Here is a 25,304-nt window from a genome sequence, read left to right on the forward strand (position 1 = left end):
TACTAAGAAATGCTGACATATGTAAAAATATTTGAAGACATATTCTTCCTCCTACAATGTTGTTTAGATCATTTTTTATTGATAACGTAATATAACAAGTACGCAATAAACCTAAAATGAATGATAACTACAGAAAAATGTACGAATAATAATAATTTCTGTTTGCAATAATGTGTCAACAAAAATAGACTCTGGCTAAAAAGGGTTGACTGGGAGGAAACCTTCACTATCAGTAGTTGATTGTAAATCATCATAAATACCCGGGTTTTAGTTTTATACGTCAGATATGCGTTTCGAACAGCAGTATACTACTGTTGCCTTTATTCGTCTTCACAAAACACATCAGTGACGATCAAACCAAAAAGGTAAAAAGGTAAAAAAAAAAAAAAGAAAGTACGAAATTGAAGAGCATAGGGTGCATATATTACGAACGTTTTTCAAATCCAAAATCAATCTATTCCTGATGTAGAAAATCCTTAGTTTATTGAAAATTCATCAGTTAATTCATAATTATGACAATAGTCACCATACTAATATTTTTCTTGTCACGACAGAAGTGTTGACTACTAGGCTGTTGGTACCATCGGGGAGTGGGAAACCTCCTCCAGTAGAGACATTTGGAATCGAAGACTGCGAGTGTCTTAGCTTATTGTCAAAGAGGGACGAAAGATACCAGAGGAACAGTCAAAATCGACACACGTCAACCTATAAGTCGACTGCATGCATCATCCCATCAAAAGTAACGTTACATAATGTTCTCCATCAGATCTGCGATAGTCCACTATGAAATTGACGACAGAAGCCACTCAGTACAAAATGTGCTTCATGAAATATTGTATACGATTATTTCATCGGGACTATCTTAAACATGTCATAACATAAACGGTACCAATTTCTCTGCACCAGATGCGCATTTCAACAATCACTGTCTCTTCAGTGGTGGTCGAGGTCATTTTTTTTTATAATCGCGCTTATCATTTTCGCCATATTTATCCTTTATATATTTTTGTTTGTGATGTTGTTTATCTTTGTTGTTTCAGCCCATATTTAATAATCTGGACCCGTATGCATAAAGCTACTTAAGTTAAGATTTGTTCCGAACGGACTGATTTTTCTACATGTGCAATGATAAATTAATACTATAATTGGATTTCTTAACTTATGTCGTTTCATGCAAACGGGACCAGTCTTTTATTTCATTTCGATAAAATTATACAAAAACAAACAAGAAAACTTGGTATGGACCTCTTAATATAAATCAAACTAGAAATGATTTAAAAAAAAAAAAAAATTGGCGTCGATAAAATACGTAAACAACACTTTATAAATTGCACAGTTATTTTCCATCCGTATGATATGTTTGGGGTCTTGTTTTTGCAAATGATAAGGGACTTTCCGTTTTGAATTTTTCATTGGAGGTCGGTATTTTTGTTATTTCAGATTTTGCATGTTCCCAAAGCTCTTTTCTGGGTTGACCTTCATTTGGAATAATCAAAACCGATTGTTTGACAGCTAAAGAGATATGAAAGAGAACCGTAAAGGTAGTACTTGACGCACATTTATTGACGGTAGATAATAAAATTTAATACTTCAATTTGAATATGTAATGTTAATTAGAAGTTTATTTTGGGGAACAACGTCCATTATACACCGGACGTCCACCGGATGTGAACAAATGAACAAATATCATATTGGAATAAATACATTTTTATAAGGGTATTTGATGGTTTTTAATGGGGCACTAGCTGTCAAATTCATGTTCACCGATTTGACTCAAATAATCATATTTAATTTATAACAATGTAAAACATTTGTTCACACTATTAAAAGTCTAAAATAATCAATTAACAGCGCATAAACATGAAAATTTAGCTTTGTTTAGTGTGTATTTTAGTCTAGACGCCATCTAATTAACTATCGAGTTGACCTGTAATGTCATCCGATTACCATATAAGCGATGTTAACATAAATATAGATATAAATAGATTAAGCAAACTCGTGCTGTTGAATTATTTTAGGTATATTTAATTTCATATTATAGATGAAAAAAAAATGTTTATCATCGTATTTACCTGTATAAGAATGATTTTTTGTGGATCGAATCAATCTATCAAAAGATTTACCTTTGTTTCACTTTCAATGTTGTCATTCTTTTTCTTTAAATAACTTTACACATACAGTTCACGTATTATCCATCTCAAACTGGGGGATTATATTGAAGTTCCCATGAATACGGATTCAATGAGGTCGAACTATTCACTTGTTAGTGAATAATTCAAAATCAATGTTTTTTAATCTTATTTTGACAAAATTGAACCAAACTGGCTGCTAAAAGCGCATTATTATTTCACTATTTGCATTTCATTAATGATTGAGCAAAACAAATAATATATTATATTTTTACATATGATGTTATATATATATGTTATATTTGTTATTCTCGTGGGATTTTGTCTATATGTGTTACATTTTAGTGTTATGTCGTTGTTCTCCTCTTATATTTAATGCGTTTCCCTCGGTTTTAGTTTGTTATCCCGATTTTGTTTTTTGTCCATGGATTTATGAGTTTTGAACAGCGGTATACTACTGTTGCCTTTATTTACATATCTCGTAGCTAGTGCCCCTTAAACCGCTTCTCTCTAAACATTTATAGCAACGGTAAATGTTTTGACAAAAACCAACAAAATGTGCCACATCCCACCAGAACATGAAAGAAATATTGTCAATGCCCGCTTAATTTTCTCATCAAGAAAGAGTGAAATTCGAAAGCGTTGATACAATTTTGTGGAATTCGAATATTAACAGTCTAACTGATATACCAAAATGATGTGTATCGTAATGACTTAACACATATTTATAGAATACATTTTTTGAGCCCTAGAAAACGTTTTTGATTTTTTTTTTAACTTCATATACCAATTTAACATTAACTTGTTTTGTTTAATTTTAAATTGAAGAGATTGGAAACAAAATAATTTTTAAATGTATTGCATATACAATGATTTTAAATTGCAATGTCTTTCTCAAAAGTACCAGGCTTATTATGTAATACGACAAACGTGCGTTTCGTCTACATAAGACTCATCAGTGACGCTAAGATCAAAATATAAAGAAAGACAAACAAGTACAAAGTTGAGAGCATTGATGACCCAAAATTCCAAAAAAATGTGACAAATAGAGCTAAGGTTATCTATGCCTGGGATAAGAAAATCCGAAGTATTTCAAATAATTCATACTTTTGCAAACAGTAAATTTATAAAAATGATCACATAATAGATATTCATGTCAACACCAAAGTGCTGACTACTTGGCTGGTGATACCATAGGGGACAAAACGTCCACCAGCGTCATAATTTTTGCTAAAATCTAAAGCAGATAAATACGACCGAATTGTCTAGACAGCACTAATTTTGAAGTGGATAAGTCATGCAATTGACTGAACGACTGAAATATTCATTGTTCAGAATATCCAGATGATGTTAAGATCAAAATGATTGTTTCAAACAAATGTTCATTTACTAGTTTTTTTTTGTTTTTTTTTTACATTTTATTAACATGTTATAAAAGTCGAAATAGTATCTTAAACATGAGGAAATGCAGTTAATTTTAGTTAAGTTCGAGATTTTCTGAAAATAGTCCCAAATGTAAAAAAATAGATATAGGTCAGATTGGTACTATCTCGTCCTTCACCGACATCGCTACTTTCAATATCAAATGAACGTTTAACATTTACAGGAAACATAAGTATCCATTTATATTTGTTTACAGTCTTCTTAGACCAGATTGTTGAGCTTAATAGTTGATTTATAACATTTTATATGTAGGTACAAAGATAGTGAAAATGAAACCAATTTGATATGATATTAATCAAATAATAAAAAATGTCACCGTTACTATTATTTTTGATATTCTTCTTTCATTCGGCTACATACACTCATTGACAAAGGGTGTTGTAAATCTTTTAATCTTGACCTTTTGGAATAACATTTAAAAGTTAAAACATGCTATCGTATTTATTATAATACATTTTAATGGTATTATGAATATCCATCGTGTCAACATGATTTTGTTCTTATCCCATATATTCGTTATAATCAATATAAGATAATTAATTTCAAGGATTCTACTGTACTGATTAGTTTTATGAAAATGATTATTTTAAGCATTATAGTTTTCTTGTTAATTTTTGTTTCATTTTTTCTTCTCGTCGCCTTTTTAATTTACATTTTGCTTTTTTTCGTAATGCATTTTGTTGTTAGTCATTTAGTTTATTATATGTATAGCCTCTCTTAAGTTTCAGATCATGAGTAGTCCCCGATTAAAAAAGAAGCATCAAAATGTCATGCAATGTATTAGTTAGATATAAAATCAGGTTTAATCCTCAATTTTTAACATAAAGAAATGCCTGTACCAAGTCAGGAATATTACAGTTGTTAAACATTCGATTGCTGTGTTTGAGATTTTATTTGATTAGGGACTTTCCGTTTTAAATTTTCTTCAGAGTGTGGTATTTTTGTTTACTGAATCAGCTTGGGTACGCATGTTTCAGAAGTAACTACGCGAATAATCAGGTTGTGATGTCATTTGAACTGTAATAGTTTGAACCATTAAAATTCGTGTACTTTTAAATACTTTTCCGACACAATTTCGATATTTTTATTTGTCTTCCAAAAAGGAATAAGATACATATCAAACCGCCACAATAAGTTCACCGGTATCAAATTGTCTGCAACATATACGCGTTTCGTCAATACATGTGACTTCAATGATGCTTGAGGCCAAAACTTTAAAAATCCAAAACTTCTTACAAAATTGTTCAAAGAACAAAAAGTATGGCAAAAACCCGCAAATTGACAGAGTTTTACTTGAGGGCTATTCCTGATTTTAACAGCAAATCTAAAATAACACATTTCCCCTTAACGACTAATACAAACGTTATATCGAATTGAAAAGTAAAATCACAAAAATACTTATCTCCGAGGAAAATTCAAAAACGGAAAGTCCCTAATCAAATGGGAAAATCAAATGTTACAAAACATCAAACGAATGGACAACTGTCATATTCCTGACTTGGTACAGGCATTTTCAAATGTAGAAAATGGTGGATTGAACCTGGTTTTATAGCACTAAACCTCTCATTTGTATAACAGTCGCATCAAATTCCATTTTATTTCCAACGTTGCTTGAACAAAACAGACATAATACTAGTAGGTAAACTTGTCAAATTAATGGTATCATCACTGTGTCATAATCTCAATAAAAACAAAAATAAACAAATATTTAATAAAGAAGCACAAAAAAAATCTATCAAATTTTACAACCATATTCATTGCTTACTTATATATGTATTTTAAATCAACCCATAAATCAAACCACTGTCACCTGACCAGAAAGAAAGCTAAACGATTGAATACTGAAATTTAATATAAGAAGGTCATTCAAATTATTTTCGTCTGCTTTAGGTGTTGTATTCAATGTTTTCCCAAAATAAAGAGCCTGATGGCATTTTGTGTGTGTTTTTTCTAATTATTTAAAGTATATTAATTTTGTTACTTTTACTTAAGGAAGTTTGCTACTCAGTTTCAAAATAACAAGCTTTTCATAACACTAGAATACATTGATAGGTGTCAATTAAAGGAATCAAAAGAGCGGAAAAAAAGGATAGGTCCTTGTGCTTGTTTTCGAGATATTAGCCAGTGACATTTTGGCGGGAAAATATTGTCTCTTGATTTTTCATAGCTTCATCATTGACACGTTTAAGTTCTCAAAAACTATTAAAAGAAACAAAGATTTTATAAGACTTTTATAGATGAGTTGTAATTGTATAGGTAAAAGATATATAAAAATCAAAAATTGGATTTAGCGGGCATTCAAATGGTTAAACTAGAGGATTCCAAAAATCTGACAAAATTTGCAAAACATGACAAGCGGTCATCCTTAACAAAAACACTTTAGTAGACTAATATAATCTCCCATTTTCGTTGACCAAAATATATTTCTTCCATTCTATATTCTTCATTTTGGGAAAATCAAAAACTACATACTAGATTAGTAAACTGTCTTTTTTGCTAGGAGAATAAATTGAGTATTAGACTGTTTCCCAACCAATATCCTTATAACTGACGAAAATTGACGGCCATTGCTATTTTTTTTTACATACACATGTACATTTGTACATTTGTTCATGACAGGCATGTGTTTAATAAATTTTACAGCTGTTTTACATTGGTATACTACTGTTGCCTTTATTTACAGCTGGTTTGCATCACAATAGCGGTTAAAATCTCATAAAAGTAACTTTTTTGTATGGACACCTACTAATAATTGTCACTGTTCTTTTCTTTATAATTAACACTGCCGACTTTCCTTATTAAAATAAGAAAAATATTTGATTAATATGCTGATTGATATCGCTTCATCCCCGCTTATTATTGAGATTTGTTTCGTTACATAGTATTGTCTTTTAAGGATGTTCGCTCCTCTTGGTTTTGCGTTTTTGTCAGATATTCGGAATCTTGTGGCTTTTTCCATGAAGTGCCATTAACAATTTTGCCCTGTAACCCCTCTTTCTTTTTATAATTTTATTACTTTTAGTTTGAAAAGCCATACATGAAAATTTATTAAATCCTTGTTATTGTTTCATTGGTTTTAAAAGGAAAAAAGATGCTAATGTTAAATGTATGAAAAATCCAGAGAGAATCATTACCCGACAAATTTTCGATGACTTATGTTTCGAAATCAAGCACACGGACCCTTCATTGTTGTCGCAGACATCCGAATTACGAAACAGTGGAAAATAAGTCTTTGTTACTTGATGCTGTAAGGTTAGCATTACAAATGACGTAGTCACTATTTTTAAAAGAGTTTGACAGTCAACATGTTTGTGTGTGTCCTCTGGATTCTGATCTCTGTTATCCAACTATTGATATAGGCTTTTCTTTTTCGAATAGAAGAAGGTGTAGGATATTTGTCAAGGAGACAACAAACAACAGAATAACAAAACCACATTTATAAAGCAAAATAGGGTTATGTTCTTCTCATATATGTTATGATGGTATGATACTAAACCCCCAACGGGAAGGATTGTGCCTGATATTCATATGATGAAATCATAATCTTTCAATCAGTTTAATTGAAGTCTGGAGCTGGCATGTCAGTTAACTGATAGTAGTCTGTTGTTATTTATGTATTATTGTCATTTTGTTTATTTTCTTTAGTTACATCTTTTGACATCAAACTCGGACTTCTCTTGAATTGAGTTTTAAATGTGCGTATTGTTATGCATTTACTTTTCTACATTGGCTAGAGGTATAGGGGGAGGGTTGAGATCTCATAAACATGTTTAACCCCGCTGCATTTTTGCGCCTGTCCCAAGTCAGGAGCTTCTGGCCTTTGTTAGTCTTGTATTTTTTTAATTTTAGTTTCTTGTGTACAATTCGGAAACTAGTATGGCGTTCATTATCACTGAACTAGTATATATTTGTTTAGGGGCCAGCTGAAGGACGCCTCAAGGTGCAGGAATGTCTCGCTACATTGAAGACCTGTTAGTGACCTTCTGCTGTTGTTTTTTCTATGGTCGGGTTTTTGTCTCTTTGACATATTCCCCATTTCCATTCTCAATTTTATTAGACCAGCTGAAGGACGCCTCCGGGTGCGGGACATTCTCGTTGCATTGAAGACCTGTTGGTGACCTTCTGCTGTTGTCTGTTCTTTGGTCGGGTTGTTGTCTCTTTGGCACATTCCCCATTTCCATTCTCAATTTTATTATCAACAACAGACAAGTTTCTATACAATATGTAATGCTATAAATCGTCCGATTTTTTTTAAATATGTAAACAAATTTAACAGACACAATAAATTCTGCCAATTGTTTTCTTATACCTTCATATAATATTATAATAGGTTTCTTTTTTTTTTTTTTTATTAAAAACAGCAAACAGTTTTAGCTGCCATCAACAAATATCGTAATATTTTTTACCGTTTAGAAATCTTCACGAATAACATTTTTTTTCATACCCTTAATATCCGTTTTTCTATTCATTTTTTTCATCCATAAGGATATGTCAATCCCGTTTTTGATTAAAAAAATGTACAATCAAGTACACATACCTTTATTAATATCTTTCAGAAAACAAATATACTGACAAGAGAAGACCATATAGTTTAATTTACCCCGAAGAATAAACTTTGTCATTACGATTGATACTGTTGACATTTAACATCCAATTTCTAAATGGAAAAATAACTAAGGATAATGTAAACTTTCATTTCTCCTTTCTCTTTTTTTTAACAGAAATTATTTATTATATAAAAAAATAAAAAATAATTATAAGATATAAAAGTGATCTCATTAGCCTTAAATAAATGATAAAACTTATTTAACAGTTTTATAATATTAAGGTAGTATGGGTGTCTTTCGCCATTTTGGATTGTAAATAACAGAGAACCTAAGGTCTAGATCTTCAATCAAATTAGCAAAATTTGATTTACAAAAATGCAGATACCTAATGTGAATTTTCATTCAAAAGAACTAATTTACAAGATTTGAACTAAAAAGTATTAATATTTTCACATGCGAAGATTACTTTTTGCCTGAATTTTGAATAGGCATTTTAAGGAAAGGTAACTCTGAAATAGTGCTTCTTAAGGTATCTACATAAAATTTTGCTATTTTTGTTTTAGCTGGACAAAAAACGAAAGTTGACCCTATCAAAGCATTTTCTCAAAGCTATGATCTCCTATTTTATTTTACAATTCTATCGTTTAGTTTAACTTCTTATCGAAAAATGAATTTTTTTCCTGTATAATCCATACAAAGTTTGTCTTTTTAATAGTCACAACTTGTACTTTCAGAAAATGCTTGGTGACCTATCATTTTTATTATATGTTTGAACAAATCACAATACAAACTACGTGTTGGCAAAATATGAACGAATCCAATCTTTTTAATTTAGACTCCCATACCTCTTTAAATGAATATTTTTTTATTTTTATTTTCGATAAAAAGGAAATAATTTGACGTGCAATATGCTATCCTTTTCCGTTTGTGGGATTTTAATCTATATTCTGCTGATATGGAACTGATCTATTTCTCCTCCATAGTATATATGCCACAATGAAGGGTAGCTGTAAAACGATTACCGCTATAATGATTCCAATAATGCCTCCTGTAGTCAGAGCTGCTGAATTGGTGTCTTCTTTTGTACCTATAAATAAGAATTACAAAAATGGAGTATTCTGATATGAGAGCAGCATTAATTTTGTGCGTGCGAAACTCTTAACATGATTTACCTTCACCAGCAATGCTCAAAATAAAATGCAAAAATGAGATCATTGGCTGTATTACAGCTTTAAGTCCTATATGACAAAAAAAACCCAAAACCAAACAACAAAACCAAGTTTAGGTCAACTTTTCCTGTTAGGTGTAAAATGTCCAGTGTTAATTGACCTGTAGAAGACTTATGTTATGAAAAATTGTTCTTTCGAATTTTTGTAGATTAAATGCAAAGATACTAATGCGAATAACCTCGTTTTCGGTTAGGCGTAAGCTCATGTCTAATTTTGCCTTAATTTAGCGTAAAATTGCTATTTTTAATTCTAAAATGTTAATTTTGACAAGCTTATTTTATGACAACACTGTGATTTCACAAGTGATATGTCAGGACTAAAAAATACAACTGACGCATAATTGAACATGTTGAAAGGCTTGACGAATTTGTACAATGCAGGACTCGTACAATAATTTAAAGTCAAAATGTATCATTTGAAGGATGCAAATACACAGCAGTGACTTCACAGGAATAGATATTCCACAATTAAAGGTATAGACTACGTAGTTGTAAATCACATACAATCGTCGAGCGCCCACCATGTGCTACTTGGATATACTAAGCTAACCTTCATCAGGTACGCTGTTATGCTAAATATACATACCAGACCCAGAAGGTTCTGACAGTTTATGGATCGTCTTTACAAGTGCATCTGCAGTTTTACCAAGGAAATTAATGTTTTCATCTGTCAGCATCACTTCCAGATTATCACATTCAGCGTGGTAGCACTGTATCATGTCACCACGAAAATCGGCTAAAAAAGTTCAAAGTTCATCATACGTGTTGTATCTATAAACACGCTCGGTTCAATTTTAAGTTCAACTATGTACTACATATGATCTTTAAAAAATATTCCAATTTTCAGTTACAATTGAATAACTGAATCACGTGACATAATTATTTTGTTGAGAATGACGTATTCTGTGGACTTGAAATCATTTTGATAATCACATAACAAAACTAAACAGCTGAATGTCTAACAAACGCGTATTTTAAATAGAAAAGTATTACACAATAATCTTTAGTCTTTTAAATTTATTCTCTGTATTATGGAATAAATAAGTTTTTTAAATGATATTTTGTCATTTGATTTTGCTATGTGATTATGGACTTTCCGATTGGATTTTCCTCTGAGTTCAGTATTTTCAGTGTATGGAAGAAGCGAATCGAAAAAAAAACGTTTCTTATTTCAAACGAGTTGCATTGTGGGAAATTTCAGACGAATGTTAACATTTGTATGAAGAAAGGAAGATTACTCGGTATAAAGCAATGACTCTTTTCTTAAAATAGGGTGACATTTAACACGACATACGTATGCTGTTTAATTTCCATGAATTGTGTAACATAATAACAAGCAAGGTGTATTAATACGAGAAAATAAAATTGTTGATTAAATAAAACATAAATGCACAATTTATCATTTGTAGATTTACACATTCAATAAATATCATGTAGCAAATCCAGAAGAATGCAAATGAGATGCATTTAATTGTTTGATAAGCCAAAATCACCAATAAGTCAAAGATACTGCTATATGTTATTTTATTGTATAGCAATATAATATTTCCCACAGAAGTTAACCAAAAGTTAGCGTGCAATAAATTCTAATATTGCACTAGTGCAATAAATCGTAAAAATTCATGACGTCATCAACGACAAAATCTTAGTTTAAACCAATTTTTACTTTGAAATATTATATTGCTATACAATAAAAGGGTTATTGCATGAATATTGGGGAATATTGTCCCTCGTAGAACATATATTGCACTCGCAAGCTCGTGCAATATAAAATTCTACTCGGGACAATATTCCCCAATATTTATGCAATAACCCTATAATATCAACGCGATATTTTTCTTATATAGTAGTTTTTAATATCAAAAATTTATGAATGCGATATTTGTCTAATATAACTGCTACAGTTTTCTCATATAAAATGAATACGATAACGCGTCACAATGCAAGTCAAGAAAACTGCAAACATAATTCACAAACTTAGTTCCTGACCGGTTTGAGGTCTAATATCATTAAAATGCTGTACCTGTAACAAAATTAACGCTTACATGAACTAATCATTTTGAAAATGTTGTTTGACCATATTAATAGATGACAGTGTTAACAATCTGCTTAGTCCACTGTTTCGATTATATGGTTTTACTGACTAATTCTATTCTGTAAATAGTCTACCAAGTCTACCGACCTACTAGATTCTAATATAGGTCACACTGCTATAGTCTATTCACATGGGTAAATTCGAAATTAACCAAAAATATCATTACTTAAACTAAAAAAAAAAACATTCATTCAAACAATCCAATCCAATACGGTTCCCAATTACACATGACAATGAATATTCATAATTTTCAAATGGTAAAATAAATATTCCAAACAATTAAAAATGTACAAATGCTGAAGTCCCGAACTTTGGAGATACCAATTGAGCAGCCTCAGACTATAAATTAAACAACTTCAGATACCAAGAAAATGGAAAATCTTGGCAAACAGAAGATGCATTTGTGCCTTTATCTGTCATTTATTCATCATTTACGCTCGAGTTGTCTCAGCAAAAATATATCTCGGTACATTAACCTCACTTTTAGGTTATATATGGTTATTTTCTGAGACAAGTGCTTGTGACCATCCACAAGAACTTGCGGTCATCCGGTGTTCAGTACGTCAGTACTTCAATTTTCAGAAGCCTTGCCAATAAACTTCTTGCTTTGGCCCGAAAACATGCACAGTTATTTCGTAAAAGTTGCATTTCTTTTAGACAAATATATTCAAATTTAAAAAATCGCACCTGCTCTATCTCAAAAAGATTTTTTACAGTGTAGTGTTTTAGTAGTGGGACAAATACCAAACAAATGCAGTGTAGTGTACTGCTAGTGGATCAAAATTATAAAATTCTACCAGTTCTTACTCAAAATATTGACAATTATGTGTTAAGGGTGTGTAAAATACAGTTTGACAGCTTCAGACGTTATAAAATTTGTGGACCACTTCATTACTTAACATAAAGATTCAGCATACAAATTACGGTTTTGGAGCACTGGAAAGCAGTTATTTAAGGGGAAATTTTAAAGATTTATAGATATAAGAAGATGGTGTATGAGTTCGAATGAGACAACTTTCCACCAAAGTAATAATTTGTTTAAAGTAAATCATTATATATAAAAGTACAGCCTTAAACACGGAGCCATGGCTCACACCGAACACAACGCTATATAGGACCCACAAACTTATTAGTGTTCAACCATTCAAATAGGAAAACCAACGGTGTAATTTATATAAAAGCGAGATAAAAAAAGTATGATTTTGTCGAGTGAATCTAAACGAGGACATTATGATTTATCCCTGGCACAAGTTAGTTCCATTGTTACCAATAAAGTCAGCATTCCATGCGTGCGTTGGGGAACTATCCCTCAGTTTTAGTTTGTAACCCAGATTTGTTTTTTTATATCGATTTATGATTTCCGGACAGCGGTATACTACTGTTGCCTTTATATATATTGTTTCGATGCGTTCATTAAAAAAACCTGATAGATGTTATATATGTGGACAACTATTTTGATACTTAGCTATTTTATTACGACATTGTTTATAAATCCCATTTTTGATTAGACTTGCTTCCAAAACCAATTAAGAAATTTGAAAGATGTTACCAAAAACAATTTGAATTTAAGCAATGGCCTAAAAACTGCTCATAAACATACAATACTACTAAGAAGTAAATTTACAAAAATACTGAACTCCGAGGAAAATCCAAAACGGAAAGTCCCTCATCAAATGACAAAATCAAATGATAAAACACACCAAACGAATGGACAACAACTGTCATATTTCTTACTTGGTATTGGCATTTTCAAATTTTGAAAATGGTGGATTGAACCTGGTATTGTAGCGCTAAACCTCTCACTTGTATGACAGTCTCATCAAGTTCCATTATATTTACAACGATGCGTGAACAAAACAGACATATTAGAAAAAATTGTCAAAATATGGGTACAACAGTCTAATATAAATACTAATATTGATATAACAAAAACACAGGTATGATATTTTAAAAGTGTCGCATTGATATTAGAATTTATAGCATCTGTTTATTTGTGTACATAACAAAAACACAGCACTTCAAATTTTACACGCACATGAACTTTTGCTTTTAACTAACTTCTGAATGTATATTTAGACATAATTGTTGTTTATATTTGAACAATAAGTTTAAAAGGTCGTATTTTCTTAATATTTCGTTGCCGAAAACAACATTTTCCGCATGGAATGTCTGCATATTTACAGTCGATATTAGACAATATCGCTATGTGATATAAGAAAAGTTTTTATCGATTCGCTTCTTCCAAAGACTGATTTTTGTGATATTACATTTTTTTAATACACAATCGAAAATATATGCATATAAGTTTAAATTGAATATTTTGAAATATAACATAAAAAGATGCTATCAATATTGATAATCAAGGAACTGATTGCTGATTGTGTTCAATCATATTTTTTTTTAAAGACGATATTTGAATTTCTTTTTATAAAACAAATGTTATTTTGTCATTGGTAATGTGTTATGAAAAATAGCAACCGCAAACCGTGTTTTCATGAATAATATCTATCTACTCAAATACTTAGCTCACCTGAATCGGTTAACCAGATAGCAGGGAATCCATTTTCCCAGAAATTGGCGTGATCACTGCGTAAAAAGTTACTTAAGACTTCCAATTGACTCTGGTCTACTCCATCAACACTCACGAAAGGAAGAGGAAAGGACTCAATTTGATATTCTGGTCGTCCTGACTCTGTCCATGCCAAATGAAAAGCTTCAGCTAGATAGGAGTCGTTAGTTGATTTACGATAAATCATATTCAAGAAGTCTCCTCTAAAGTTGTCGGATGCAATACTATTATAGGCATCGGTAAATAATGCTTGAAACTGAAAATAACATGACATAAATGTACAGTCCACAGTTATAGTCTATGTTTAAAATGAACATCAAATTTCACAAGATGCGAGCTAGTACATAGCATTTCGCTATCGTGATATAAAAATGCATTTCACATATAATCACAGAATTAGCTATTGAGTTTAAATGCGTTCTACTAATTTGATTAGAAGCGATTTCAATCTGGTGATTAGTCAAAATGAATTACAAGTTTGTGTTTAAAGATCTCCTCTTTGGTGTATAGTTCCTCAACGATTTCCATCATTATACATCCTTGGCTTTCATATATTTGGCTGTAAGCGTTCCCACTGAAGGTCAGTCCAGAAAAGCGTGCCGGACGCATACAATGTATAACATGTTGTTTTCATTTTTAGCAGATTGTAAGATTTCATTTTATCCCCCAAAAAGTGCCCACATAACAATATTTTGTCTTTTCTTCCTAAATATTTTCACTGAGAGAAATTTTGCTGTTTTAAATTTCCCGAACATACTTAATCAGGGAAAATAATAAGATAATATCTTACTGCAGACTCGTATCCTTCTGGAATTTTCTGAGATTTACTTGAAGTATTATATTCCATCATAGTGTCCATGATTATAACTCCTTGCATTACTGGTGGCAAGCCTTTATCATAATTTATGGATAGCCATGCAGGGAGCCATGATTTTACAAAATTTCGACTTCCAGCCCAAGCAGCGAAATCTCGAAGACTACACGACTGGCATGCTTAAAAACAAAAGAAAACAAATATAAATTGCTGAAAACTTCTTTTATTGTTGTCTCTTTTTCTGGTTTTCTATAATCACTTTGGTATGTCATAACACGAATTAATCAGACCATCGTCGATAAAGGTATCATAGAGGATTAGAATTAAGCGAATGAATTTTTCTTGTAAGGTACATCAACAGAGTAACTCAAAGATACAAATGAAAACAACATAGCTTCGATATCATATATATAATTTGGTTGTATTTGTATATACTGGTCATAAACTACATGCAGGTCATACTAGAAACAGAAAACAACGACCAATCTTCATTTCAATTGACATTTAATCAAATAAAATTGAACAATTAACACAACACGAATATTCCCTTTGATTAACCGTGTTTATGTATGACCCTGATGAAAGTGTTTGTAGTCACAAATAGGAAAGTATAAAACAAAATCTTACATCCATATTCTTCAAGGTCAAATCCTGCAAATACAATGGTGTTTTTCCTTGTGATGCCATTCTTGTTCATGTAACCTAGCTGTCTTACAACTTCCAACATGGCTGCAACTCCTGCTCCATTATCGTCAACTCCTGAAAAAACAGATTTTCATTAAAAATTGTACAGAATTTAATATTGAAAAAAAATAATTTATAGAAACGTTGTAGATTTACTTTTTTATTCCTTTTTTATTAGAATGACAAAAATGCAATGCACCTACTTAGAGTTCATATTAGGCAATTTGAAAACTCATCCTTTAAATATTGTAAAGATTCAAAATTCTTCGTTCATAGACATCTTGAGTTAATGAAGAATTGTTTTGCAAAATACAAAGACGCTAGCTTGTTAACTGTAATCACAGTTTGACAGTCAAACATTGAACTATATAAGAGAAATTTCAACATGATTAAATGAATTCATCAATTTGTAATTTTGTTAAAACTATAAGAAAATCAAATGTCCTGTCTAAATATACATTATTCTGATACACCGTTCCTCAATTTATAAATCTGTTTTTGTGTTCCTGGCCTTGGAGGATTATTCATCTTTTAACCTTAATATAAGACCTTGTAACAAATTTTTAAAAATATCGTACTGAATTGCAAGGTCATCCCAGAACTGGAGAACATTTAAGAAGCTTTATCTTGGAAACAATTCGTGGCTAACCACAGAATGAGTGAAATTTATTACATTGTATTTGATGCCTTAAAACCGTTCTTCACATATTTAAACACTTTATCCGTGATATACTGGGAATTTCACCTTTATAATTGCTACTTTATTTCGCGTTATAAGGACTGGGCTATTATCTACATTTGACATTCATACATTATTACATTACTTCAACACATTGTAAAATTGTATTTTAATTAGAATTTTCAGCTTTTTACCATTTGTTAGATTGACTCTTGCTTAAAGCATTATCTCTGATTTTTGCTTGAGCCCAATCGTTTGTTAAACTTAATGGCCAACCCATTACATACATCATTATATATATGTACAAGACCCCCTTTAAAACTGGTGAAGTGTTCAAAAGCCCTAATTAGTGCCCTTTTAATAAGATTCCCGTTTAAACAAAGATTTCTCCTTTTTCAACAATTAAAAACTTTGCTTAAAAAAGATAAATCTTAATTCAGCGCAAGAACACATTTTACTAATATGTACACTATTTCTTCGCGAAATGGAGTTGCAGAAAAACCATACAAAACCCTTTTTATTGACTGAAAGACGGGCACAGGGACTTTCTTCGTTGCAATGCACGATTTTGAATAAAAGAATGAAAAAAGTAAAATCACAAAAATACTGAACTCCGAGGAAAATTCTAAAAGAAAGTCCCTAATGAAATGGCAAAATCAAAAGCTCAATCAGATAAAACAAAAGGATAACAAACGTCATATTCCTTACTTGGTACAGGCATTGGACTTGGTACACAGAGCGGTTACATTGAGTAATCGATGACCGAAATTACTTTTATACAACCTTATATAAGGAAATTATTTGTCTCAACAACTCAGGCATGTATATGATCAAACAATATGCAATTGGATACAAAAGAAAACATTAAGCAAATTAAATAGCAAAGATATTAACATGACTATATCTAACTACATTTTTTAAAATTTATTTCATTAGAAAATTAGTGGATATTGATATCTGATTTTGTAGAGTACCTTGAATTCAATCGTTGTTTGTATTGTCAGAATTCTATTTTTCAAGATAAATCTTTCGAAAAATATGACAAACAACAGAAGCATGTACTGGTTGTCAATACTTCTAGACTTGAGCCCTAAATCAAATCAAGAAAACAACAGCAGCTTGCAATCATACCACATCTACTTATTTTATTAATGATATATATCGAGATGAAATCAACGTTTCTATTTAAACAAATGTAATGTTTCCTCCGATTTACCTTTGGTGGTAATAAACGTGTCGTAGTGTGCACCTAGTCCTATAATCCGGTCGTGTACTGTTCCAAAGTGTGTACCCCTTAGTATACCAATAACATTTTGGAAATAATCCTGAAATAGAACAGCTGCAATGATTAAACTTAATTTCAAATTTCCAATTGCATTGTTTACCTTGTTCGATAAAATTCTTCAAAGCTTCATATTTATATCTTAAATTTCATTTTGCTTTTTTTTAAGCAAATTATGATCTCGTGCTCAGGTTAATTTATTTCTACTCGCTGGATATTTAAAAATGTAACCTATAACAACTATGATATTGATTTCTGTACCGCAATGTTTGTATCTGATCAGCCTTCAAAGGTTAATCGAAGATTAATATCAAAAGTTTGAGACTAGGAAGTCAGGTTAATGTTGAAAAGCAAATAAACAAAAATAAGGTTTCAATTGACGCCGATTGGAGTCTTTTTTTTTTTTTTAAATATTTTGTTCATTAATTTATTTCAAGCGCCGTTGACGATTAAGTTGGAAACACATATACATGATAGAAAAGTTTAATCGAGAAATAGTTCTCGGTGTTTTTTATTAAACTTTGATTTAAAATCTTGATACGGTTCATGATTTTGTATGATTCCTTCTTTACCATGTTGAACGTTTAATTGTTCTGATGCCGTGGTTTTAATTTTAACTGGTCGAAATGATTTTTTGATATATAAAAATCAATGATAAAGAGAGTCGTCCGTTTGACTGCGCGTGACATATGGTTACGCCTCCACACACATCCAAGTGGAATGATGACATCAAATCCGATGCTTCTTGTAGAGAAAGAGAGCTCTCTGTACGTTCAAAAAACAGTTTTGACAATTCGTCCTACGATTCGTAGGTTGATTGTTGCAAAGCAAAAGTATGTTCCTAACAACGAATATGTTATAAAGTATTTGAATATAAGAAGAGCCTTTTACACAATTTATATCGTTTCGTTTTTAAATGTACAAAAAAATCAAACTACAAACTCAGTTCCGCTGTAGAGATGAATGTTTATTTTTTGCTTAAAATGTTAGTAACAGTACCAGTAAGGCTAGCTCGAAATAATGATATATCCTATGTATATCCTGGACAAGCCCAAAACATTTAAGCTTTAAAATAAGTTATACTCGTGAGCGAATAGTGCCTATATATTTTTGGAAATGATTTTGAATAAATATATTTGTCTGAATACTGTCGAAAGATTATAGCATCATTAGATTTAAGACATTATAACTTTTTCAGGGAAATGTCTTGACTAGGAACGACAATAGCATCGTTATAGATAACTCAGCACCAGAGCTATACATAATGGGCTAATTTACATTACAACTTACAGTGCTTGTTAATGAGAGTTTCATTTTTGGTTTCATGCTCGCTTTAATTTGAACACAGCACATATAATTTATCAATTTGTTATATACCAAAACAGATATTTACATATATAAACTTACTGTAGGAGAAACAGATGTCTCCTGAAATGTATGGTATTCAGTTCTTAGTCCAAACTTGAGAAATTCGTTGTAGATATATTCTTTTGCAGCATACTTATACGCTCTGAATTTTGGATCGTGGTGTCGGGTATCAGAAAAATAATTCTTTATCGAGGCTTTCATATACTCTGTGTTAGCTGAATCTACACAATAACCTGAGAAAATGGAAAACTAATGTATTACAATAAAATGCAGAAGTATAGAAGGATAAAACTCACTTCGACTAATGCGTGTATGCACTCGACAAATAATGCAGAATAAATACAAACATGTGGAATATAAAAAAAAAAGCAACACATGATTTATCCATTTGTTACTATTCACAGACATTTGACAAGTCTCCTTTTAAACAATGGTTTCACATTGGTTAAATTAGTATTGAGAGAGACTTTTTCTGAAGTAATTGAAGCCCCTTAAATCCAAGAAATGAATTTCAGATCAGTCGTTGCACTGGAAGACTCAAAATAAGTGCAACGAAAGTAAGTATGTATGGAGTAGTCAGTTCTTATATATATTTCCTGGGTAAATGTTGACCAAAAATTTGAATGTTCAACAAGATTTTTTTTCAAAAACATTTAAGGTGGTAAATAAAGGCAACAATAGTATACGACTGTTCGAAATTCATTAATCGATAAAGAAAAACAACAAATCCGGGTTACAAACTAAAACTGAGGGAAACGTATCAAATATAAGAGAACTACGACACAACAGAAACACAATATTAAAATGTAACACACACAGAAACAAAATATAATAAAAAAATGGCTAATTTCCTGACTTTGTACAGGGCATTTTTAGAAGAAAACAAGAATGTGTCCATAGTACACGAATGCCCCACTCGCACTATCATTTTCTATGTTCAGTGGACCGTGAAATTGGGGTCAAAACTTTAATTTGGAATTACAATTAGACAGATCATAGCATAGGGAACATGTGTACTAAGTTTCAAGTTGATGTAACTTTAACTTCATCAAAAACTACCTTGACCAAAAACTTTAACCTGAACTTCGCACTATCATTTTCTATATTCAGTGGACCATGAAATTGGGGTCAAAACTATAATTTGGCAGTAAAATTAGAAAGATAATATCATTGGGAACATGTGTACTAAGTTTCAAGTTGATTGGACTTCAACTTCTTCAAAAACTACCTTGACCGAAAACTTTAACCTGAAGCGGACGGACGAACGGACGGACGAACGGAGGCACAGACCAGAAAACATAATGCCCTCTACTATCGTAGGTGGGGCATAAAAATGGTGGGTTATACCTGGTTTTGTGGCATGCCAAACGTCCTGCTTTAATGGCAATGTTAATTATAACATTAAAATGACAACATTACATGACAGGACTACAATACAAATAAATGGGAGAAAATGTAGAACAAACGAATAATAGCCAACAAAAGGTACCACGTCCACACAAGACTAAATAGCGACGCTCAGGTGAAAAAAATTTGAAAGCCAAAACAAGTACAATTGAAGATTAAAATGAAATGGTGACTAGCTACAGAATAAAAACGGATACATTACAAAAATACACAGCCGTGTTAGCCAAAGCCAATGCAACGCTCAAAGTACAAAAGAATTTCTAAAACGAGTTCCCAAAATTAAGAAAGAATTTGGTAAGTAACACTACAGGGAGATAACTCGTTAAAATCAGCTGAACGTTTTAATCACGTTGTAATGTGAAAAAAATTTGAAGCTTCTTAATGATCAAAATAAGTGTTTGTCAAACTGCTACATATCCAACCATTTTTTCTCAGATAATGTGTCTGGTTCAAGTTTTATGATATTTTGATATTTTTTGAAAGGGTCAAAGTAAATACTTTGTCAAAATCTTATAAAAAATAAATGAACCGAATTAATTTTATTCAAGGTGTAAGGTACTACCTTCAACAGAATTATCAAAATCTCGAAAGGAAGAGTCAATATCCTGACAAAAAAATGGAATTATAATGTATTGCAATGAATTTGTACTAAGTATAGAAGGATAAAGCTAACTTCGACTAAACATTTTTTTTAATGAATGTTTTATAGTAACATTAGGCAGTTCTAATGCATTTATGAACTCTACAAATAATACAGAATAAAAACAGTCATGTAAAATTTAAAATATGCAATGCATGATTTATCCACTTATTTTGCCACAAAACCAGGTTCAACCCGCCATTTTTTTCTTTAAAAATGTTCTGTACCAAGTCAAGAAATATGGCCATTGTTATATTATAGTTCGTTTCTGTATGTGTTACATTTTAACGTTGCGTCGTTTGTTTTCTCTTATTTTTTAGTGTAAATTCACATTGCGATAAGACGTGAAACGGTACTTGTCTGTCCCAAATTCATGTATTTGGTTTTGATGTTAAATATTTTATTCTCGTCGGATTTTGTCTGTTGCTTGGTCCGTTTCTGTGTGTGTTACATTGTAGTGCTGTGTCGTTGTTCTCCTCTTATATTTAATGCGTTTCCCTCAGTTTTAGTTTGTTACCCCGATTTTGTTTTTTGTCCATGGATTTATGAGTTTGAACATCGGTATACTACTGTTGTCTTTATTTACTATTCACAGAAATTTCACAAGTCTCCTTTCAAACATTGGTTTCATTTTGGTTAACTTGATATTTAAGTGCAATGAACTAAATATTATTACGGATTGTAAGCATGCATGAGTACTCAATTCTTATATTTCTTGGGTAAATGTTGACCACAATGTTTAGCAAAAGTTTTGTTTTCTTTAAACCTGTAAGCAGAATGATCAAAACCACGAAAGGGAGAGTCTACGAACACACACTAAATGTACATTTTTATACTGAAATTTTTAACTTATTTCAACATTTATGGTTTTATTCAATTATAGTATTAAATGTTTAATAAGTGTCTTTCATATCATTAAACACTTTGTTTTAAATTACAATATCTCAAGTAAAACATTGTTGATACGTTCTTGAACTTGCCGCAAATGTTCTAAATATGGGACTTACTATCAGTTGTTCAAATAGGTGGCTTATACGGCAGCCAAGAAGGATAAAATCATGATTCAATACTAGTATTTGAAGTTTCGAGAGTTTTGCAGTACAGTGAATTTTTACAGTAAAACCCTTAGATACCCTAATTGAAATATTGTACGCCAAATACGCGTTACGTCGTCATAGGATATAGATTTGACGCTCAATTAAGGTAGATTCATGGTATACCGCCATCTTGGATTGTACAATCTCAGTAAAAAATCAGTCTACTTATCTGCCAAAATCAGCAAATTTGGAAACAGATTTTCAATTCAATGATTAGACTGTTTTTTATATAAAGAAAACTTGTTAATTTATTGTATTATTTTAAATATTTTAACAAATATCAAACTTTTTGGTTTTTAAAATCATTTTTTTCAAATAAGCCCTTTTAAGGGGAGATAACCCTTTTAGTACAAAATTTATACTGGGCTAATAGGGATTTTTTTTAACTTTTACTTGTGTCAAGAAAACAAGTTCGGTGACACCATGTTTTCTTTTTATTTTCTTAAAACATATTATGAAACCTATCTTCTCACAATTTATTTCAAAATTCTATCTCATAGAATTTTGTTTATGCACTCCTATGTGTTTTTTCATGAACAAACTAACCAAATTTAGGCAATTTTCAACGACTCATAGCTTGAAAAATAGCACGGTGACCCATACTTTTTATTATATTTTTGAAAAAAAGCATAGTAAAATCTTCATTTTGGCTAATTATCAGAAAATTCTGTTTCAAAAAACATTTACTTAAGATCTACCTTAAATAACTTTAAAAGTCAAAACAAAGTACGAAGTTGAAAGCTTCGAGGGTTCAAACATTCTGAAAAATTATGTTAAATACAAGGTGAAGAAATCTATTTCTGGGAAAGAAACCAAAAGATATATTCTTATTATGGTGGTTGATTTTTGGTCTTGTCCTGCCGAATACGACTTATTATTTTGGTTATTTTTACTTGTAGTGAGCAACACGATGAGTTCTGATTCAACAGAGTGGCAAACATAAAATACTGATAATAAAACAACATCAAAATAGAACCTACGGATCTTCTATACATAAGTTAGTTTTCATTTGAATCCAAACTTATAAATATGGATAATATATGATACAAAATATAAGACGATAGCCATATCCAATAGATAAACTTATCATAATGATACCAGGATTAAAATTTTGAACGCATCAGTGACGTTCGAATCAAAAAGGTTTACGAGATTAGATAAAGTACGAAGCTGGAAAGTTCTTTAAATATCTTACTAAATATAGATAAAGTACAAGGTTGGAAAGTTCTTTAAATATCTTACTAAATATAGATAAAGTACAAGGTTGGACAGTTATTTAAATATCTTTCTGTTCAGATATACGTCGTAGAATATAGAAATACAATTATATAGAAATTTTAAATAGACCTTTTATCAAATATACAGTCAATTTGGGGTTTATTGATTGTATAGGAATGTTAGATATCCGGAGGTAAAACAAACTAGTGTCTGTTTTCTATTTGTTACCAATTGGTATATATAAAAAAAAATTGGTTAGTTCTACAAAGCGTTACTTAATCAAACTGTAAAGAATGAAATTATATGTATAGTTAGTTATACATCCAGTAATTGTGTTTGCTGAAATGTATGGAATTTCATTTACTAGTATTGCCTTCTCGACAATCTGTTCTTGTCATATATGTTTGTACTGCTTAGCGTTCTAATTGGAAATACAAAACTGCATTAATCATTAATGAACAATCTGATCATATTATTGTGTAATTGTAAAACATTTGCACATACATGTACAAAAAAAATTAACGAATATATATTCATGTTATTTTCCACTTGAAAATTAGAATAATAAAGATAAAGAAATAGTTGTTTTGTTTTGGTCCTGTGATTAGTCTTGACTTTATAATTATAAGACAACCGAACTATAATACTGTATATACCGGTATACATGAAAGTTATATGATATACATATAATACGAATACTCACAACTGAACAATGAATTAAGCACACAATAAATAAGATATAAAGACGCCATTTTTTAGCATATCCTTCGGTGATTTAAATGCATCGAAAGGTACGAGATTTTCCGGAAATAGGTCAGCTTTAATGATATCACTTTTTTGTTAAATTGTGCTTTAATCAATCGAATCTTTCCAATATTTTAATGTGATATGTTTAGTAATAATTTTTTTGCTGGTATAGCTCACAATTTGAGCATGAGTATTGGTTAAATAAAAATATGTATGTAATTTGACTAACTAGAATGTTTTTTTTAATATAAAACCTAGATGGTGGAGTTGTTTTGTGCAGACGGATGGTTGAACATTACTTCCTTCAAATGCAAATTTAACAAAAAGTAAAATTACAAAAATACCGAACTCCAAGGGGAATTAAGAAACAGAAAGTCCTTCATCATAAATGCAAAATCAACAGCTCAAACAAATCTATCGAATGTCTAAAAAAGACTCATCAGTGACGCTCGAATCCAAAAATGATAAAAAGACCAAATAAAGTACGAAGTTGAGGAGCATTGAGGACCAAATGATAACTGTCATATTCCTGACTTGAAAAAGACATTTTCTTATGTAGTAAATGGTGGATTACCCCCTAGTTTTAAAGCTAGTTTAAGCTCTCACAAAACTGGGCTCAGACGAAAAAAATATATATGTCTTCATAACGCTTAAGAGAATGTTAGTCAGAAATAAAGGCAACAGTAGTATATCGCTGTTCAAACTCATAAATCCATGGACAAAAACAAAATCGGGGTAACAAACTAAAACTGAGGGAAACGCATTAAATATAAGAGGAGAACAACGACACAGCACTTCAATGTAACACACACAGAAACGGACCAAGCATCAGACAAAATCCCACGAGAATAACAAATATAACATCAAAACCAAATACATGAATTTGGGATAGACAAGTACCGTTTCACGTCTTATCGCAATGTGAATTTACAGAAATATATAAAAGATACATTCATATTATATATCTATTACAACGAATCAAACATCTATAGTTATTAAAAAAAAATTAAGTGCTGCTTCTGTTACATCATTGTTGCAGGTATAACAAATGATTGAGCGCTAATATTACTGCCCTTGATATAGCCTATAGTCCAATTGTTGCCGTTGGTTGTTTTTGTTGTCATTTGTTTGGTTCTCTTAATCGAATAATCTCAAACTAAATCCTTGCATTCAAACTGTTCAAAAGTTTTCAGTCCTTTAAGAATTATCTGTTTTACCTCTATTCTTAACCTCTGTTTGAACATGGATTCGCCAGGATTGGAAATTTGATCGTATTTATATGTTATTATGCAAATATACTAAATTGTCCGTTTATAAATTTAGAAATTATTATAAAATTAAGGTTTCAACTCCCTCA

General features: G+C 31.0%; 1 protein-coding gene across 1 annotated transcript; it reads right to left on the reverse strand.

Moving 5' to 3' along the window:
• Window positions 1–8,094: 8,094 nt before the first annotated feature.
• LOC143078847 (uncharacterized protein YfbL-like) lies at window positions 8,095–24,019 on the reverse strand. The gene is made up of 8 exons (XM_076253847.1): window positions 23,904–24,019; window positions 18,878–19,071; window positions 17,405–17,513; window positions 15,453–15,584; window positions 14,802–15,004; window positions 13,973–14,267; window positions 9,934–10,083; window positions 8,095–9,206 (listed from the first exon to the last, which is right to left on the reverse strand). The coding sequence occupies exons 1-8, from the start codon at window positions 23,950–23,952 to the stop codon at window positions 9,055–9,057; spliced, it is 1,284 nt and encodes a 427-aa protein (XP_076109962.1). The 5' UTR covers window positions 23,953–24,019; the 3' UTR covers window positions 8,095–9,054.
• Window positions 24,020–25,304: the final 1,285 nt, after the last annotated feature.

This window comes from Mytilus galloprovincialis, chromosome 6 (assembly GCF_965363235.1).
Source record: "Mytilus galloprovincialis chromosome 6, xbMytGall1.hap1.1, whole genome shotgun sequence".
Classification (NCBI taxonomy): domain Eukaryota; kingdom Metazoa; phylum Mollusca; class Bivalvia; order Mytilida; family Mytilidae; genus Mytilus; species Mytilus galloprovincialis.

Bases quoted from the DNA above. Each gene is read 5' to 3' on its own strand.
- LOC143078847 (XM_076253847.1), bottom strand. From the start codon at position 23,952: ATGGCGTCTTTATATCTTATTTATTGTGTGCTTAATTCATTGTTCAGT. The intron at 19,072-23,903 runs GTGAGTATTCGT...CCATTTTCTCAG, and splicing joins GCTTAATTCATTGTTCAGTT to GTTATTGTGTAGATTCAGCT. The intron at 10,084-13,972 runs GTGAGCTAAGTA...GAACTTTTTTAG, and splicing joins TATCTGGTTAACCGATTCAG to CCGATTTTCGTGGTGACATG.